General features: G+C 54.7%; 2 protein-coding genes across 3 annotated transcripts in view; one reads left to right on the forward strand and one right to left on the reverse strand.

Annotated features, from left to right (window-relative positions):
- MAP3K3 (mitogen-activated protein kinase kinase kinase 3) overlaps positions 1-13780 on the forward strand; it is a 61353-nt gene extending 47573 nt beyond the window's left edge. For both annotated transcript variants that reach the window (XM_045985938.1, XM_045985939.1), the window contains 10 exons: positions 1237-1370; positions 4277-4350; positions 6280-6347; positions 6561-6653; positions 7247-7438; positions 7995-8143; positions 8795-8926; positions 9243-9372; positions 9710-9887; positions 10994-13780. In XM_045985938.1, the coding sequence (XP_045841894.1) occupies positions 1237-1370; positions 4277-4350; positions 6280-6347; positions 6561-6653; positions 7247-7438; positions 7995-8143; positions 8795-8926; positions 9243-9372; positions 9710-9887; positions 10994-11222 (1379 nt within the window). In that variant the 3' untranslated portion in view covers positions 11223-13780. The remainder of the gene's footprint in view (positions 1-1236; positions 1371-4276; positions 4351-6279; positions 6348-6560; positions 6654-7246; positions 7439-7994; positions 8144-8794; positions 8927-9242; positions 9373-9709; positions 9888-10993) is intronic.
- A 1569-nt stretch (positions 13781-15349) lies between these two features.
- On the reverse strand, positions 15350-17821 carry LIMD2 (LIM domain containing 2). Its single transcript, XM_045985286.1, has 5 exons — positions 17672-17821; positions 16809-16903; positions 16564-16608; positions 16342-16481; positions 15350-16266 (listed from the first exon to the last, which is right to left on the reverse strand). Exons 2-5 carry the CDS (start codon positions 16848-16850, stop codon positions 16107-16109), a joined length of 387 nt encoding a protein of 128 aa, XP_045841242.1. The 5' UTR covers positions 16851-16903; positions 17672-17821; the 3' UTR covers positions 15350-16106.
- Between the last annotated feature and the right edge of the window lie 1506 nt (positions 17822-19327).

Consider the following 19327-nt stretch of genomic DNA (forward strand, 5'->3'; position numbering starts at 1 on the left):
CTGCAGGCAGCGGTGTGTATTGGAAAAAGTGAAAGTCTCTGGCTGGAAATAAAAGCTCAGAGAACCTTTGCTATTTTCCCCCAGCCCCTCCTGGGTCTGTAGGGCTGGCCTCATGCAAGCCAGTCCCATCCTACCTGTAAAACCAGGGGAGAGTTCAGTGGCAGCTGGTAAAGGAGAGAATGGGTGTCCGGGGCCTTGGATATTTATCCCGGGGAGGCTTCACGTAGATAATCCCTGTAACAGACTGAGGGCAGATCATCCTGTCTGGGGATACTTTGGACCACTATCTGGGACTTCATCAATAAGTAAGTTTTTCTTCCTCTCTAATCAGTCCCTTACAAGAGACATTTTTGGTCCATTCTTTGTCAAATGTGTAATACCTTTTCACTCCAGAGTATATTGGTCAGGGTTCAGGTGCACAGGGTAGACTCCATTCTAACTAGTTTTGGGAAGAAGAAACTTAGCGCACATCCTGGTTTACAAAGTGATCGCAGAGAAAGAAACAGATTCTAGGTTAAGAAGCCACAGAGCTCCTCACTCTTCTGTCACCAGGAAGCTACCAGATTCAGAAGCACAGTGCCCCTCTGCTCTGGTCCGCAGTGCGTACATAGGAATGACTGCATCTGTGTCTTGATGTCAGGAAAACTGGGCTCCAGGTGCGTGGTCTATGCTAATGCCGCTGCGTACAAACCAGGGCTTCTGCGACTGTGCCCAGGAGTAGTGGGAGCCGCAGGCAGCCAACTAAATCTCACCCAAGGGCATCTGACTGGCTGGACCTTAGGGGGTCTTGGAATAATAGCTTTTAGCTGATTAACTTCTGAAATATAGGAAGGCATACTAGAAAGTTAGAATGGATCTTTTTTTCTTTATAAGATTTCATTTATTTATTTGACAGAGAGATAGCAAGAGAGGGAACACAAGCAGGGGGAGTGGGAGAGGGAGAAGCAAGCTTCCCGCTGACTCGAGGCTTCGTCCCAGGATCCTGGGATTATGACCTGAGCTGAAGGCAGACGCTTAATGCTTAACGACTGAGCCACCCAGGCGCCCCAGTAGAATGGATCTTGAGCCTAACCCATTTGTATCTGCCATATAGAGTGAAGGAAATAAATGGAATTCTGCTGAGTTCCTACCTGGTACCAGCCTCTGCAACAGATGTTTGGTCTGACCTCACCCCCCCGCTGCTCTCCGCCACACATTCTGGGCTCTGTTGTAAAAGGTCTTGTTTCTGTGCTCTAGGCTCCCAGAACCCTGGCCGAAGCTCGCCTCCCCCTGGCTACGTGCCTGAGCGACAGCAACGCATTGCCCGGCAGGGTTCCTACACCAGCATCAACAGTGAGGGGGAATTCATCCCGGAGACCAGCGAGCAGTGTGTGAGTATAGGGCTCGGGGTGCACCTTGGCAATGTGTCCAACCAAAGTTGTAATGTGGCCTCTTTGTGGGCATGGGACAGAGCTTGAGCGATTTGAACCCCATCCAGTAGCTCCTTTGTAAACTAGGCCTTCCCAGATATGGATTGTTCTTTTTAGGGGCCAACTGTTAATTCCTGCCATGAACAGTGTGTAAGCTACCAGCCACCTTGGTGTTGGATGAGCATTTGACAGATATTTCCTCTGCTGAGCTCCTCTCGGTGGGCCCCCTGCAGAACCCCACTCTGCTATTGGAACACTTCCTTACAACTGCCTGTGAAAGCAGCAGAGTTTAACATATGACCAATCCTAAACTGACAGATTTTGTTGTTCATCAGCCATATTTTAGTTTTACTATTTCTTGATGAAAGGTAGGGGGTGTACCATATCCAAATTACACTATAGAAATGCTTACTTTGGGTGAGTTTTTATGATGGTAGCTATATTAGTCATCTGTTCCTACATAACAAATTACCACAAAATTAGCAGTTTAAAAACACCATACAGTTATTATTTTATAATTTCCCTGGGTAAGGAACCTAGGCATGATTTAATGGGGTCCTCCATTCGGGGTTACTTCTTTTTGCTGTCTGTTGGCCAGGGGCCACTCTGAGCTCCTAGAAGCCACTTTCAGTTCCTTGCTACATGGCTCTCTCACAATGTGGCAGCTTTTTCAAGGCCAGAGGAGAACCTCTTGCTTTGGTCTGTAAAGATGGAGTCATCAACTGTACGTAATCATGGGAATGAATATGCCACCCCCTTTGCCATAGTCTTGACTAGAAACAATAAGTTCTACCCTTACTTTAGGGGAGGGGTTTATACAAGACTGTGACTCATTGTGGCGGCCACCCTTAGGGTATGCCCACCACAGTGGCTCACCCATTTTAAGGGCTAACTTTTTAACTAGTGGCTCACTTGATGAAAATGGCATTTTGGCTTCGTGAACTCAGCAAGAGTGAGATCTTTGGCTTCATTGTGAAGTCTTTTCGATAAGCTTGTTTTGATTGCATAAGAGAAAGATCCGCTCTTAAAAATGTTTAGGATTTGGTCTGGGAAAGGGAAATTTCTTAAGAGCAAAGCATCCAAGAGAAGGGCCAGCACCACCACATGAGGGATTTTACAGAGAACTGATCCTTACAACTTTTTTCTTCCCCCAAAACTAATTCTTAAAACTTTTCTTTCCCAGTGATAGCTAATTTCTATAAAGCATTATCCAAAGTACATAGACTGTGAGAAGCCCTTTATACTGCTGCTTTTTTTTTTCCCTGTAATTCCTGCTTTCCAGATAAATTTATGTTGAGAGCAGTGACCTGGGGTGCTTTTAGTTAAGGATTCCCTTATTGGTTGTTTTACTGACCATCCTTTCTGTTTTCTCTAACCAGAGCACTTCTGGCCATCAGCTGTGTTAGAGGTGACTTGGGTATAAAATCTGAGATTGCGAATGAGTTCATTGCTTTTGTCTCTGTCCTTCCCCATGGACCTATATCCTGGTCCCTTTACATCTTTGCTTTCCCTGGCTACCCTTGGAAGGTGTGGGAGTATTGGACTCCTAGTGAGGACAGATTTTTAGACAGAGGCCAAAGTAGAAATGCCTTGGTCCTTCCCCTTAGCTAAAGTGAATTGTTCCTGGTAACCAGCAATTCAAGATAAATCCACTTAACAGAGACCAAAACAGTGTAGTATATAGTGAAAGAATATTCAACTGGGACTTTCTTGAAAAGTGAAACTAAGATAGGTTTATTTTGTTTTTTCTTTCATCAGATTAAGGTAATAGTTGCATCTGTTTGCTAATTTTTAGAATGAACAAAAGCATGATTCATGTTAAGTGTTTTGGCTTAATTTTTCTAACAAAAATTTTGCTGGCACAATGTAACCTCCTTTACTTCCCCTTTGACTGCTGCGACACTGTTGCAAAGAGGGCCCCTTTTTTACAGAAGGCTTCCTAGGATTCAGTGGATTTTCCAAAGGCCTCTCTTGAATCTTTGGTATTCTTCCTCCTTCGTCGTGCCTTTCATGTTACTGTATTTGCACATTCTTCTGTTAACTGGTCTCGCTTTTAAATTATGGGCAAGATGGACCCTGGTATTAAATAGGAAGGGGTAATTTGAGTTGGAAACTAATTTTATGAATGTTGTTAGTGAATTCTCATAATTCTGATTTTTGCTTCCCTCTGTAATGTTTAACTTTGGATCTCAGACCATGAATACTCTGATAAGGAATCCACCCATGGGCAAAATGAAGGGACATGAGTTGGAGACAAAGCTAACCTGAAGGCTTTTTGTTACCTCATTGACCAAGGGCTGGAGAAATATTTTAACTTACGTAGATACTTACTGCCTCCCTTTGAGAACCAGAAACATTTTTCATCTGTATCAGCTGCATAATGCTAGTTTCATGACTTGAAACAATTCTCCTAACCTTCCTAGACCTGCAGTGGCCTGTCTATGAAATGAGGGCAATACTTGCCTCTGTAAATTTTAAAATTATGAAGTGTAAACAGAAGCATTACAGTCCCACCCATATGCCATGGAAGCCTCCGCGGGGTAGTACCAGCTTCCGTGCTGGGCTCCCAGTGTTCATGAGCCAACAAAATGCCAACACGAGAAGTAGCGTCTCTGCTTTGCTCTCCTGGCAGAGCTCCTTGGGATGCCGGCCAGGCATTTTTCTCCCTCCTGGGAAGTTGCCTTTCAAACTACGGGGGAGAATGGTACCTTCCTAACCATTCTTCCCACTGCACAGGCAGAGAAAGGGCACTTTCATATTTTGACAAAAAGGACTATTTGCTGGCCTCGGCTAGGTCAGTGAGCCCTGAGTTACCTAGCTGGGACTGGAGCTGGGGCTGGGGTTTTATTGTGTGACTTGCCTTGCAGATACTGGATCCCCTGAGCAGTGCTGAAAATTCCTTGTCAGGAAGCTGCCAATCCTTGGACAGGTCGGCAGACAGGTATGGGACTGTGACTGCTTTGGGGGCTAGTGCGTAGGCATGTTTGGGACTGATGGGCTGAGGAAACAGAATTAGCTAGTATGTCTCTGATCTAGACGGCAGTCTGCAGGTCCACGGTTAAAACATGCTTTTGGGGAAGAAACCTCTTTATGGGATGCCTAGCCCTGTCCTTAATTTTTCAAGTACCGTGAGAATGTTATGTTTGTATAATTAGGTGAGTGTAACCGTAGCTCACAAGAGCAAGTCACATGCATTAAATGTTTGCTCTGTTATCCCAAGCGCTTTACTTGTTTTTAGTTTCTGTGTAATACGTGCTGCTCTTGTGCCCTTGGCCTCAGTGCTGTGATCTGGCCTGAGAAGTAGTGAACCTTCAATGTTTTGGGGCAAATATTGAATTCTTACCTGTGCGTTTACTTTTTTTTTTTTTTCCTCCAAGTGTTTCTGATGGAGTAAGAAACTGGGATAGAAAAACCAGAAAACGAAATAATCCAGACTGCCTAGCTTACCACAGTATCTGCTTGGTGTATAATCTTGTTCTCACACTTTAGGAGGGAACAAGTGCTGTCTTTTACGTACCAAATGGTCCTGTAGAGCTGGTTCACCCATCAGCAGGGGTATGTTTAGAGTTGGCTTTGGCACTGATCCAGCCAGTCTCTCACCTTGACCTTGTTATGCCCAATAGCATATTTGATCACGGCTGGCTGGGTTTAGGGTTGGACCAAGTTTGGGGATTTTTTTTTTCCTTTGTGTAACTGATAAATTGTTCACATGGGTACTGGCCAAATTTGTACTTTGTCTTTCCTAACAGATCTGCAAACTGATGAACACTGTCTTCCCTCTAGACGTCATAGAGTACAGTCATAGTTACTTGTTGGTGCCCAGTTCATAGCATTGCTTGGGGCTTGCTCTTCAACCAGGGGAGCAAGAAGGCCCAGGTAAAAGTGCCAGGAGCTGCTGCCACAAACGGAAGACTCTGCCAGGATAGGGACCAACTCTGATTTGGGGTTATCTCCTAAGCTTTATGGCCAAGCAGGGCTGGGAAGTGGGGTGGGCAGCAGAACAAGACCATGGACGTTCTAGTAGTTGTGAAGTAGGAGGCAGCTCCCATGTCATTGCCTTGACCGTTTCCGACCTGGAGCCCTCTTAAAAGGCAGTCTCACATGGAAGGTAGAGGACCATTCCAGTGAATTCTAGGAAAGATAGCTGAGCGTACCCACTTGATCCTTGGGTTTTGCCTCCGTCCCTCCAATGCTTTGTTTTCATTTCCTTGGGAGTAAAACCCAGTGACCTGGACTTACTCCTTTGAGGCCTGGCCTAACTTGAGCATAGGGCTTTCCTCTCCTCCTTACAGGGTCTGGAGCCACATAGACCCCAGCTCCCCATCAAATATAAATCAAGTAGCTCCCCTTAACCTCTCCATTCCTCAGTTTCCCTATCTCTAAAGTGGGGTGGTGCTTAGTCTGAAAGGAAGATACTTGGTGTTGTTATTTTTATTACTGCCTTGGGCAAGAGATGTTTTGCAACTCATCCCCCTGTTACCAAGGTGGGAGGAAAGGGCGAGAAGGGAAAGTGGTGTGCCAGATTCCAAGGTGGAGTTTTCAAGGGCTGGATGAATTGATTCTTTCAGGTCCTGTCAGATTTGGGCCTCAGACTCTTAAAGAGAAAGCAGTAGGCCGAACTCAGAAAAGGGCTGTTTCTCTCAAACTCTGCTTCCCTCCCAAACTGTGAGGAAAGATTACACACCAAGCAGGCATTGTGGTAAGCTAGGCAGTCTGGATATTTTGTTTTCTGGCTTTTCTAACCCATGTAATGATGCGGGAGGGAGTCAGAAAAGAGAATCTATCTGGAGATCCTGCCTTCTGCCCTCATGGGAAGCTTTTTGAAGTAAGCTGATGTCTACGTTGTGATTTTGTTTTGTTTTTTTTCCAGCCCATCCTTCCGCAAATCAAGAATGTCCCGAGCCCAGAGCTTCCCAGATAACAGACAGGAGTTCTCGGGTGAGTTCTCCAGAGCCTGGAAGAGCACCACGGGGTATCTGGTTGAGACAGCAGGCATTCTGCTTTTGGTAGCCAAGTTGGGAAGCCAGGATTGTATTTTAACTCTCCTCTGACCTGCTGCTCTGAGGTCTCAGGCGACATAGGGGCTTAAATGGCTCACTCACACTGAGCTGCTCCAAACCAGCGATTCCTCATCTTCTCTGTCTTACTCAGATCGGGAAACTCAGCTGTATGACAAAGGGGTCAAAGGTGGAACCTACCCCCGGCGCTACCACGTGTCTGTGCACCACAAGGACTACAACGAGGGTGAGTAATGCCTCTACCCTGCCCCCTGCTGGCTGCCTCAGAATGGACATGGATAGAGCTTTGCCATCCAAAAGCCACTGCCAGTGGCTGGGCCCAGGCCCTCCAGACCAAATGTTTTCTTTATTCCTGAGGAGCTGTGGCCACACTTGAGGCACTAGAGACAGAGGGGAGATGGGTGGAAGGGTGGTGTTTGGGAACCAAGATGCTGCCGCTCCGAACACTGTCCTTGGTCTGAATCCCTAGTGTGCCCCATGGTGCTAGCTCTCCAGCGCCCTCTTCTGCCCCATGGCAGCAGACAGAATGGAGCTTCCACAAAGGTTTAGGTTTGAGAAGTCAGACTGCAGCAGAGGATTGGCCTTGTGAGTGGTGTGGTGCCGGAGGGTTAGCCCTGTGCCTTCCCTTTGGCCAGGGCTTCCTGAACCATCCGTGGCTGCTTCCTAATTTCCTGCTTTTGTCCTGATTCTCAGGGTGCTTGGGACATAGCCAATCTGGCATGGATTAGGTAAAAGGGCAGATGGGATGATGTGGTTTGCACATTTAGCCCTGTGGCCAGGGGTCTGACCTGCTCTACCCTGGCTCCTGCATCCCTTCAGGCAGAAGAACGTTTCCACGAATACGGCGTCATCAAGGCAACCTCTTTACCCTGGTGCCGTCCAGCCGCTCCCTGAGCACGAATGGCGAGAACATGGGTCTGGCAGTGCAATACCTGGACCCCAGAGGGCGCCTGCGGAGTGCGGACAGCGAGAATGCCCTCTCCGTGCAGGAGAGGAATGTGCCAACCAAGTGTGAGAAGTGGGCCCTGGCCAGAAGGAGACTTCCCAGGGGGTGCTCAGACAGGCAGCAGGGCAGGAGGCCAGAGGTCCCCTGGGGCTGTTCAGCTCAGCAGGAGGCTGCTCAGGCCCAGCCTCACCACACTGGAAGAGCCTGTGGGTCGGCGGCAGATCCCCTGGACCTTAGGCCTCGCTCCACTGTGGTGTGGCATGCCACTCCCCCTCTCTGGTCTTTAGTCTGTCTGTGTTTAAATGGACTCCTCAGTCTTTGCCATATTCAGATGTTTAGGGACTTAGGAAGTAAAGGTATCTGATCAGTTCAGAGGAGTGTTTAACCATGATGGTAGCCAGTCGTCTGTCTCTCAGGACTCCGACTCAGTGGTCCCACTGATCAGGGAGGGCACTGAGCCTGCTCCGGATGGGGGTGGAGATGCTGGGCTGAGAGATGGGAGGGTACTGGGTGAGCAGGGTCTTGAGCCGGAGGTCCCATCACAGAGCCTCTGGAGACTAACAGAAGATCTCATTAAATAATGTACCTGAGCCAATGCTCTTTCCTTCCATTCTCCTGTAGCTCCTAGTGCCCCCATCAATTGGCGCCGTGGGAAGCTCCTGGGCCAGGGGGCCTTTGGCAGGGTCTATCTGTGCTATGATGTGGATACAGGACGTGAACTTGCTTCCAAACAAGTCCAGTTTGATCCAGACAGCCCTGAGACAAGCAAGGTACTGCCTTCCCCATGGTCTGGCTTCCAGTTTCCCCCCTTAACAGAAATTCCTGTCTCACTGTGTAGATTAACTGCTCAAAAAGCTACAGGTTGCTTCCCCCATCATTCTTCAAGTTCCCTTGCTATCCACCCTGGCCATGGCCACGGGGCGAAGAGACTGTGGTCCGAAGAAGCATCAGACCCCCGAGGGAGGGATTAGTTATAAGGAGCTGAGTTGATGCCAAAGTACCAAACCACCCCCACTGAGAAGCAGTGGCCAGCGCCACAAAGAGCAGTACCTGCCCACCCTGCCCAGCGGATGCCTCTCAGCCCTCATCCAGGAAAGAGCTTAGCTTTGGAGTTCAGCTTCGGGTGTGGCCTACACTCCAGTCTCAGTGAACAAATGCAGCAGTTACCTTAACGCAGTACCTACACCCATTCTCCCACCCCACCGTCTGCCTTCTTCCAGCGTGGGAGTGCCACTGTCCCATGAGTCTCCCAGCGTTGCATCCCAGGGCCAGACAGTTAAGAGAGTTCCCCTTTGCTCCAGCTGAAGTTCCCAAGGCTGACAGACCCCTCCAAGGTCACTTATTAGGGCAACCGGAGCTGATTCCAGGTGGGCAGAAGCGGGGCCCTGCAAGCCAGGGTAACCATCGGGCCGCTTCCCTAGGAGGTGAGTGCTCTGGAGTGTGAGATCCAGCTGCTGAAGAACCTGCAGCACGAGCGCATAGTGCAGTACTACGGCTGTCTGCGGGACCGTGCCGAGAAGACTCTGACCATCTTCATGGAGTACATGCCGGGGGTACGTGCTCCTCCATGCATGTGGGACATCCACAAAAGAGGCCACCCTGACCTGAGGCTTATAGTGTGGTTGCACTGTCCAGTAAGGACTGCCTGTACCTGGAGCGGAGGGGCCTCCCTCCTGGATTTAGGTCATATGTTGCTTAAGGGGGACTGTTCTGGTTACTCTGCAGTTCCCCCCCACCAGCAAAGCCAGGGGCATAGCTCACTGGGATTGCCTGAATCACTCCTTTTTTGCAGTGCGGGGGGCTGGAAATAGCCATGCCCCCCTCCCTACCCTTTTCTGAGCTGACTCCCTCTGACTCCTGTGGCTGCAGGGCTCAGTGAAAGACCAGCTGAAGGCCTACGGAGCTCTGACAGAGAGTGTGACCCGCAAGTACACCCGGCAGATCCTGGAGGGCATGTCCTACCTGCATAGCAACATGATCGTTCACCGAGACATCAAGGGTGAGCAGGCAAGGGCTGTGGGGTCTCTGAGACCTGGTCACTTAACCATTCTGAATTTTCTGAAAAGTGAGACCCTACTTGCTTCCTTGGGATGTTGGTATGGATTGATTGGGTAATTGGGGAAGCCACTTGCAGAGTGCTGTGCAGATGCTGGCCATGGTGGTGATCGTTTTGTGCTATAGGGCGGAGCCAGTGGCACTCTGTGCATGTCATGTCTCATTCATGGTAATCTCCATCCTCCCCTGCAGCCCCGTGACCTGGTGGGGAGGGGCAGAGGGTGGATGGTAGAAAATGCTCTAGGGCCCAGAGTTGTAGCCTCTGCCCTTTCATGCGTTAGGAGCCAACATCCTCCGAGATTCTGCCGGGAACGTGAAGCTGGGGGACTTCGGGGCCAGCAAACGCCTGCAGACCATCTGCATGTCAGGCACAGGCATGCGCTCAGTCACTGGCACGCCCTACTGGATGAGCCCCGAGGTGATCAGTGGTGAAGGCTACGGAAGGAAGGCAGATGTGTGGTGAGTGCTGAGGACATGCGGGATGGCCTCACCACGTCTGGGCTGTCATGACTCTAACTTGGAAATGAGCTGTGGGGGCTGTGTGGTATGGTGGGAGGAAGAGGAGACTCACCTCTCAGTAGCCAGGCCAGAAGGCAGGCTCCATGAGTGCAGGGACATTGGTGCCTGCCCCAGCACATATGGCAAGTGCATTGTGTTTTAACCCCAAATAGCACCTGTCTGCTATTGATGAGAACTTGGGCCACGGAAAACATCCCTAGTGTTTGCTAAATTCCTAACAGAAGCAGCACCAGTCTGAAGGCCTGGGTCAGTCTCTGAATCGTAGCAGGATTCTTTCTTTCCTAGCATTCAGATGGCTTGTGTTTGCTCTATCTTCCTTCTTGTGCATCCTCTGAAAGGGCCTGGAAGTTGTGAGAGCATCTCTTCCCCTCAGAACGGTATTGTGGTGGGCTGAGTAATGGTTCCCAAAGATGCCCATGTAGTAACCCATGCCTTGTTAATGCTTCCTTATGTGGCAGCAGGGCCTTTGCAGATATGCTTAATTTAAGGATTTTGAGATGGGGAGCTTATCCTGGATTATCCAGGGCGGCTCAGGATAATTGGGAGTCCTTACTAAAGGGAGGCAGCAGGTGAGAGTAGAAAGCAAGAGAGGGACAGTGGAAGCAAGAGACTGGAGTGGTGTAAGGGAAGGGCCGTGAAACCAGGAGTGCTGGCAGCCGCTAGAAGCAGAGCCTCCAGAGAGAACAATCCCTGCTGACCCGTTGACTTTAGCCCATTGAGACTAGCTCTAGACTTCTGATCTCCAGAATGCATTTTTGTTATGTCTTATGCTCATGGTAATTTGTTACAGTGGCAATAGGAAACTAACACGATTATCTCAGAGCTCTTTCTGTCCATGCCAACGGGTCTCTTCCCCAATGTAAAGATTCACCCAAGTGTGTGTAGGTCAATGAAGCTCTTGTAGATGAGGCCTTGGGGACCCCCTACAGAGGTGTCAACCCTCAGCTTGCCTGGTCCTGCCTCAGGGTGTTCTGAGAAAGGTATCTCCTTTCATGACGGTGGGCAGGTCAGGGAGCCTGGGATGACATGGGATTCTCTCTCTCCAGGAGCCTGGGCTGCACTGTGGTAGAGATGTTGACAGAGAAACCACCTTGGGCAGAGTATGAAGCCATGGCTGCCATTTTCAAGATCGCCACCCAGCCCACCAATCCTCAGCTGCCCTCCCACATCTCTGAGCACGGCCGGGACTTCCTGAGGCGCATATTTGTGGAGGCCCGCCAGAGACCTTCGGCTGAGGAGCTGCTCACACACCACTTTGCACAGCTTGTGTACTGAGCTCGCAAGGCACACTGTTGCCAGCTGCCCCTGCTGCACGGGCAAGGGGCTGCCGAGGGGCTCCGCGAAGTTGCTGCTTCTCCCAGGCAATGCTGTGGACCATGGAGCTCCAGTCCAGCCAGCGTTCCTCTGCGCCCCTTCCACCACTGGGGCTCAGAGCCACGGCGGGGTGGCTGTAGCCTCAAGGACTGGGAGCCCCCAGCCTGCCAGACCTGAGAGCTCCGGCATCCTAAGCTCCGCGTGGAGGGGAAGGGGCTAGGAACAGTGTGCAAAGCGCTGAGGCCTTCCCCTCAGGGCTATGTGTTGACGCCGCAGTCAGCGCCAAAGCCCCACGGGTCTGGGGGCCCAGGACGGACATGAGGGTCTGAATAGTGTTACTTTCATTCAGAGTGTTATTTTGTTTCTCCTCCCATGTCTGGAGACCACCAGGGCATCTCTGGGCTGGATAAGCCCACCCAAGCCTGAGGTAAAGCCCAGCATCCCACAGATAATGGAAGGCAGAGGCTGGGGCTGTGCTCTTCCCGGAGCCCCCAGGTCAGCTTTGCCAGTCCCTGTCCTTTACCAAAGATGAATGAAGCAAATGTTATGCTGCCTTATTCAGGGAAGGAGGAGCCCATCCTGCCTGCCCCCATGTCCCCGCACCCCGCCTCCCCCAGCAGGGGCTTGAGGTATGGAACTGCCCCCACTTGGGGGAGGGGGAGACCCAGTTTTGTCAATGCAATTGTCTCTGTTTTACAAGTTGGAGTCACTCTTATGCTGTATCCAGTTTCTAAACTGGAGACTGTGTGCCCTCCGGCTCTAAGTATCCCTGTTGTGGGCTTGGGCCTTGGGCTGGATTGGAAAGAGCTGAAGGTAATGGCCTTTGTGTTCCTGACCTGGCACCTTTTCCCCCACTGGAGCGGAAAGGAAGATGGACAGCGTAGTGAGGGGATCTAACCCAGCTGGCTGCTCTGAGCCCTGGGCAGGCTCTTCTGGATAGCCAGGGAAATTGGATCAGGCTGTCTGTGAGTCGTGACCCTGCTAGGCCAGAGCCCTCTCCGCCTGGTAGAAGGGAGAGCCCGTAAGATGTCACCAACTCTGTCCCAAACTACCATCTCTGTTCCTCCTTGGCCAGCCTCGCCCATCCCCATGAGGTCTCACCTCTTTCCCTTCTTAGAGGAGGAATGGTAGCAGGGGTCGGGGAGCCAGTATCTCCAAGCAGCTTAGAGTTGGCCTTATTTACCTCAGCCTGGGCGCTGGTCCTTTCTTCCGGCCCCTCCCCTCCAAAATGTGCCTATTGCTAGAGCTCCTCCCTCCCAACACCCAATTTCCTTGGGAGTTGTCATTAAAGGAACAATAACAACAACAACAATAACAACGCCAGTGCCCAGGGATGGGCCTCTCTGGGGAGCTTGGGATTAGCGCCAGGCAGCTCATTGCCAGCCATGCCCACTTCCCCATGGGCACCAGAACAAGCCAAAGCCTTCGTTGTATGTTGACGATGCACTTTTATGAATGTAGTTTCTATCGCTGTTTTTAGCCTTTTCACATCATGTAATGTGAGGCCTTGTACTTGTTAATTTATATCTCAGATCATATTTGATGGTTTTTATATATATCAATTCTAGATTGTTACAGGTGATGGACGCCTCAAGAGAGAAGAGAAAATGAAAGCAGCTGGTTTTGCAGGAATGTGTGTTGCACGGTGCCAGTTGGGCCTGAGCCCCTCTGTTTCCATCCTTTTCCCCCAGGGGCCTCTGTCAGGCACCCCAGCTCAGCCCTCTGAAGACAGTGAGCATGTGCTCCTGTCTCCACCTCAGCCCTGGCCCAGGGTGGGGACTGGCCCCTCAACTTGACCAAAGCCGCCACGTGGCAGCTCGGCCTCTCCACGACTCCATCCTGATGGCTGTAGCACTCTTCTTGGGCCCACACCCCGTCCCCAGTCCCTGTTCCCCAAGAGGAAACAGCACGGTGCGGATGCGACAAGACGACTCTGTGTGTCCCAGCTTCAGGCTCTCACAGAGCCCCACCTCCTGGGCTCTTACCTCACAGGGAATGGGTTTTCAAAGTGAATTTGCAAACAGGCCAACAAACGCTGCACTCCAAAAAAACAAAAGACCCTGATTTTTTTGTGTGCCAAAAACTGTGGACATGCTGGCTCAGCATCCTCAGGACCAAGCTGTTGCTTAATTTTAATTTATTGTCTTTATATTAAATAACCCAGATAACAAGTTGTGGGCCTAGGACAGCCTGGGCCCGAAGATTCTAAAAGGCAGTCCCCTGGCAGCTCCAGGCTTGCTGTGAGAAGGGCCGTGCTGCCATTTGCTCAGCATTCCACGGGCTATGTCAGCCTTGGCCAGACCTATGTGGAGAGGCCAGGGCTGGGGACAGTCCACACTCCGCCGCCCTCCTGCCCCTCCTGCCCCTCCTATCCACCTCAGCTCTGTGTCTGTGTCTGAATTGTGGATCGTGCAGAAGAACCTGCAGCCATAGTTACTGGACTATATCTCGACCGAGGGCTTGCAGTGCAAAGCCAGGCCAGTGTCGCGCATTACTTACAATAAAAGGGATCATTTATACCCAAGGGGTCCTGTGGCAATGCTTCCAGTTGGGGAGTGGAGAGGGTAGGTGTTTTTCCTGGAGGAGCAGGTATGGTGCCTGGTAGCCAGCTTGGGTCCCTCAGCAGAGAACTTGAAATGACTCCAAGCAGGGTCCTAGGCAGGGATGACTTGGTTGATACCACTGCTAGCTCAGAGGTGGTTCCCTTCTCTCCCCACTTCCAGGAGCTCTGCTGAGGGTGCTTCTGTCAGGACTGATTATCACGCTGGTACTGTCAGCGCCCCCCCCCCCCCCCGGGCCCAAGTGTCACCAGTGGCTGGGTTCCAGAACTTCATGGCATCTAGGAGTCTTCTCCGTGCAGGGAAGTCCTCCCCGAGCTGAGCCGTATTCTGCAGGGCAGGGCTCAGTCATCTCCAGGAGCCACCTCTCTGTTATCTTGCCCTGGCCTATCTGCTGCTGGTGCTTCGCTCAGAGCAAGGAGAGACTGCCCCGTCCCCATCTGAGGCCTCTGGTGCAGAATTTGGGCCAGCTTTGAATGAGCCTCTCGGTGCTCCTCATGCTGAAGACCCATTGCCATCTCTGATGAGAAGCAGCTCTGCTGCAAGGGGCAGCGTCTACTTCACACAGCACAGTGACCCATCTGCCACCAGTTTGAGTACCTGCTCCCTACCCTGACCTATGGGCATGGCATCACTTAGAAACTTACAGTCTTATATCGGGTGCAGTGGCAGCATGTTCCCCAGGAGTCAGCCCTCTGGCTCCACCAGTTCATGTAGCCCACGGACAGTTTGGGGAAATCAGAACAGATGGGTGTGGGACAGACATCCCGGACTTCCTACGTATAATCTGCTCGGGGTGGCAGTGTCTCGGGGCCTCCAGGTTGGCTTTGCTTGCCCTGCTGTAAACTTGTCCCTCAGAGTAGCAGATAAGCTGTTTTCTCCTTGGACTACCTGAGACGGTGACCATGGCTGCCCTACTCCAGAGCTTGAAAAAGCAAGGGGAAGATGACAGATGCGGAAGGACACAGAGAACTTTCAACAGTACTTGCTGAATCTGCTGGTTTCCACCATCCTTTGCTGATTTCCAGGGCAAGGGAGTTCCAGACAAAGACTCAGCAGAAGAGTTCTGCCTTGCAGTATACTGAAAGGCAGTGAGGCCATGCCCCATCACCTACTGTTGGCCTGACCCTCTTTTTCTTTTTCTTTTTTTTTCTTTTTAAAGTAAGTTCCACACTCGGTGCAGCGTTTGAACTCACAACCCTGAGATCAAGAGTTGTATCCTCTACTGACTGAGCCAGCTGTCCTGACCTTCTTGTAACGACCCAAGGCTGAGAAGCAAAGTGGAATTTCCGTTCTAAAACCCCTCTGGGTATGACAGCACAGAGGCCTGGCTGTTGAAAAAAGAGCACCCCCTCTTTCTCAGGATGGTGTCATTTCCTTCACACCCATCACCAGCCCCACCCCCCACCCCAATCAAGGCCAGGAATGCGCTGGGCTGACCATGTCCCCTGTCACTTCTGCCTGATAAGTCTGCATCCTTCCTGCCGCAAAGACCCCCGCCCCATCAGGCCACATAATACAGAGTCAGAATCTGTTAAAACATGTTTAAAACAGGGTTGATCACAACAGTCAGAACCGGCAGCAACAGGGGACAAGAGGAGAGGAGCGTGGCCCATGCCAGACCCCAGCCAGTCTCTGTGGCTCTCAGCATGGCAGGTGCTTTAGCTTCTGCTTCTTGACTCCGGTGGTGCAAGATGGGTCCCAAGCCCCACTGGGCAGGCCCCGCCTCTTCTTCCAGGGGAGGGCGGGGCTAATCCACTTCCCCCTCCCCACCCCACCCCCAGGGCTTTCGTGGGCATTCTGTGAGGCCCAGCCAGGGCACGCTGGCTCTCCTTCCTCCGGTCTCCATGGCTCAGAACCAGGCTAAGGGCAGAGGTAGATGGGGAGACATGGGGGCCCCAGAGGGCCCCAGGTGGCAGTGAGGGAGCTTGGGACCCTGAGGGGGCATGGTGACTCCTTGCTGGAGAAAAGGCACCTAGATAGGGAAGCTGGGCCTGGGGGCCTCCCAGGGGGCCAGGGGTGAGGTGGGGTAGGCTGAAAGAAGTCGGAAGCAGGGTGGTGAGCAAAACCCAATCCTGGTTCCCAAACGACCCCCCCCACCCTGGCCCCAGGGAGAAGGAGGGAACCCTGGAGCTGAGCCCTGCCCCCAACCCTCTGCCTGAGCAAGATGGCTTTATCCCCATCCCACCCTGCCCCCCAACCCAAGACCAGGTCCAATCTCTCTCCCACCCTTCCACTGCCCCTCTCCAGGCCCTCTTCTGCAGAGACAGTGGATGGCAGAGGGGCCTCAGGCCGTCTTAGTGCCGGAGTCCACCTCCTTGTGGGCCCAAAGCTCCTTATGCTGCTTCCGGCCGAAGCCCTCATCGTAGTTGCCTTTGCTCTTAAACAGCTGCTGAAAGTGGGGTTTGCAGTAAAACTCCCCGTGCAGTGCGGCGTAGCTGCCCAGGCTGCAGAAGCAGAACAACTGTGGTCAGGTCAGGTCAGGGCTGGCAGGCGAGGGCAGGGGCAGGGCAAGGGCGCACCTCAGCTTGGTGTGACAGTGCTTGCAGCAGAAGCAAGAGTTGTGGAAAATGAGCTTGTCGGCCACCAGCCGCTCCATGGGGTACACCGTCTTCTGGCAGGCGGCACAGCTCTCCTTCACCTGCGCCCGAAGGCTGAAGGACTGTTGGGGGGAGAGAGTCAGCCCGGGGCCTGACCCATGCCCATCCCTTCTTCCCCCAACACTCCACTCTCAGGGCCCCTACCTTGGAGCGCTGGACAGTGCTGCCTGCACCGCTGCCTTTGGCTTCCTAAGGGAGAAGGCCAGTCACGGCCAGGTCAGAGGGATGCCCCGGACCACGGCTGTGGTAACCAACTCAGAACCCAGGCGCTTGGCAGGGTGGGGGTGGAGGGCCGGGGCAAAGGGTGACAAACCTGCCGCCCCTCACCCCTTCACCCCAGGCCAAGACGTCTGAAGGAGAGGAGCCCTCCCGCCCCGCTGATCACCTACATGAGAGGGGGTGGCCTGGGCGGCTTCTGCACCCTGGAACATGGCTCGGTGGGGGTGATGGAGGCCCCAGGTGGAGACGCGGCACCCGCTGGGTTCTGCAAGGGGAAGTCGGTCGGTCGGGCCCCACAAGCCCTTCCCTAGCCTGCAGGGTGGGGTGGGAGTGTTTACAGGCAGGGGGCTGAGGGGCTGCGGTTGGGACTTTCCCTAAGTCATTTCCTGTTGCTCTGGGTCTTGCCACTTCCGCCGCTCACCCACCTCCCCCTTTCGCCCGCCCGCCCCCCACGCTGCTCCCCAAGGGACAGAGATCCCTGAGTGGAACCATGTGTCGGGGGAAGAACAGAGTTAGCCGGGAGAGGCCGGGGGAGGGGGCGCCGCGCAGCCGCCGTGGGTGCCCTGTGGCTCGGGACCCCGCCTGGACTAGGGGAGGTCCGGGGCGGGCTGGCCGGGCGGGGCCTTGGTGAGAATCCGCTGGCCCTGCCTGACCCCGGCCCAACGCTGCCGAGGACGCCGGTGCCCCCAGCTCGGCCGGCCCAGCCCCTGGACAGCGCTCCGGGGCTGCGCGCCCGCCCCGCCCGGCAGACCCACCGCCCGCGCGCCCCGCTTCTCGGCCCCGGGCCCGCGAGGACCGGACCCCAAACCCGGGACCCCCGCGGACGCAGCCAGAGGGATTCGGCTGCCTCCTCGGTAGGAGGCCCGCCCGGGAGGGCAGCCGCTGGCCTCGGGGTCCCGGGCGAGAGCGACGGGCGGGGGCGCTGGGCGCCGGGACCCCGCGAGCGTCGGTCCTTGCGCCCGCACCCCCACCCCGGCGCCCGGGTTTGTGAGACGGATGCAGGCCCCCTCCCCGGCCCGCCCGCGGGTCTCACCGGGGCCCCGGCCTGGGCCGCGGGGCGGGGGGTCTGTCTCCGGGGGGCGCCTCGGGTGCGAGGAGGGCGCGGGCGCGAGCTGCCGCCGCTGCCAGTGGTCCCCGAGCGGCCGCCGCCGCCACCGCCTTATCGCGGCGCCGCCCCCGCCGGCCCCCGCCCCGCGCCCGCCCATTGGCTCCGCCGCGCCCGGAGCCGCCTCCGGGGCCCCGGCGCCGCCGACCCCCTCTGTGCTTTGTCTTTCCCTCGCTCTCCGTCCCCTGCCTTTGTCTGCCCCCCGCCCCGACCCCGCGCTCCGGGCACTCGCACCGTCCCCGCGGGCCCCGCGCTCGCCGGCCTCGAGAAGCCGGCAGCCCCGTCGGCCGGCTCCGGACCCAGGCAAGGCCGGGAGCGGGAGTGTATCGCACGCCTCAGGGCGAGGACGAGTTCAGGTTGAGACGCCTGGGGTCCCGGGACAAACGGCGCTCCCGGCGACGCCCCTGCGGCGGGAAAGGATCACCCGGGAGCTCCTGGGCCTTTCGCTGCCTCAGTTTCCCCCGGATGGCCTGCTCCGTGCGCCCTGCGGTTTGACAGACCCCCGCGGGGGCGGCCCCGTCCGGGATCCCACGCCCCCTCCGGCCGCGCAGTCCTCCCGCCGCCAGAGGCCGCCCCCGCTCGGCCGCGGGAGGAAGAAGGTAGCTGCGGCCGGCACGCGGTCACGCCACGCGAGGCTGCGAGGCCCGGCGTCCCGGTGCTCTGCCCCAGGCTACACGAGGGGTCCGGCGGGACTACCACCCCTCAGCGCTTTCTCTTGCGACCCCGTAGACAAGGGCCCCGGGAGGCTCCAAGGCCCGCCGTCCTGAAGCGTTTCTGTGGCCGGTTTTTGCGGCCGTAGACATCCCCCGGTTCCTGCGGGCGGGCGCCGTGGCCTGCGAGAGGGCATTCCCTCCGGGGGAAGAGATTTCCACCCTTCAGACGAGCAAATCTCGGCGCACCCTAACCCCACTTAACACATGGGAGAGGCCTGAGGATCCGAAGTGCCTGGTTCCAAGGAACAAAGCGAGAGCAGCGGGGCTGGCGCCAGAAGCCGCGACCCCCCGCCCCTGTCTCCCTACTCCCTGCTCCTCAGCCCGGCGGCGGCCCCGGCCCCAGCACCCCGCACGACGGGTCGGAGGCGCGCAGGAGGCAGGTGACCGGCACCCACTGGTGGGGGTAGCGCCTCAGCCGTGCTGTGCACGGCGGGCAGCCGCTTCCTGGAGGGATCTCTGCCCGGAGACGGGTCTCGTTCGCCCCAGGGACTGGCGGGCTCTGCCTGCCGTCTGGCTGGAAGCTGTTCCCAAACAGCCCTAAACATAGCTTGTTCCCACACTGTGGCAGGAATAGAACTAGTGGCTCCAGAGCACGGCCCCCACACGCGCCAGGGAACAGAACAACTCAGCGCCCCTGAGCCCGGCAGGGAGGCGGCAGCCCCCATTCTGTTTTCTCGGCTCCCGCAGGGCCCCTCGGGGCTCGCAGGCGGCGCTCTGCTTTTCCTCCCCAGCCTCCTGCCCCTCTCTAGAGGAAGATTTACGTTTGGGTGGAGCTGCAGGCCCAGGACTCCCTGGCTGGGGTGTGTGCATGCGTGTGACCCTTCTGAAATTGTGTTTATGTGCATCTTTCCTGGCAGTGTGCACAGCGGCC

Source organism: Meles meles, chromosome 18, assembly GCF_922984935.1.
Source record: "Meles meles chromosome 18, mMelMel3.1 paternal haplotype, whole genome shotgun sequence".
Taxonomy (NCBI): domain Eukaryota; kingdom Metazoa; phylum Chordata; class Mammalia; order Carnivora; family Mustelidae; genus Meles; species Meles meles.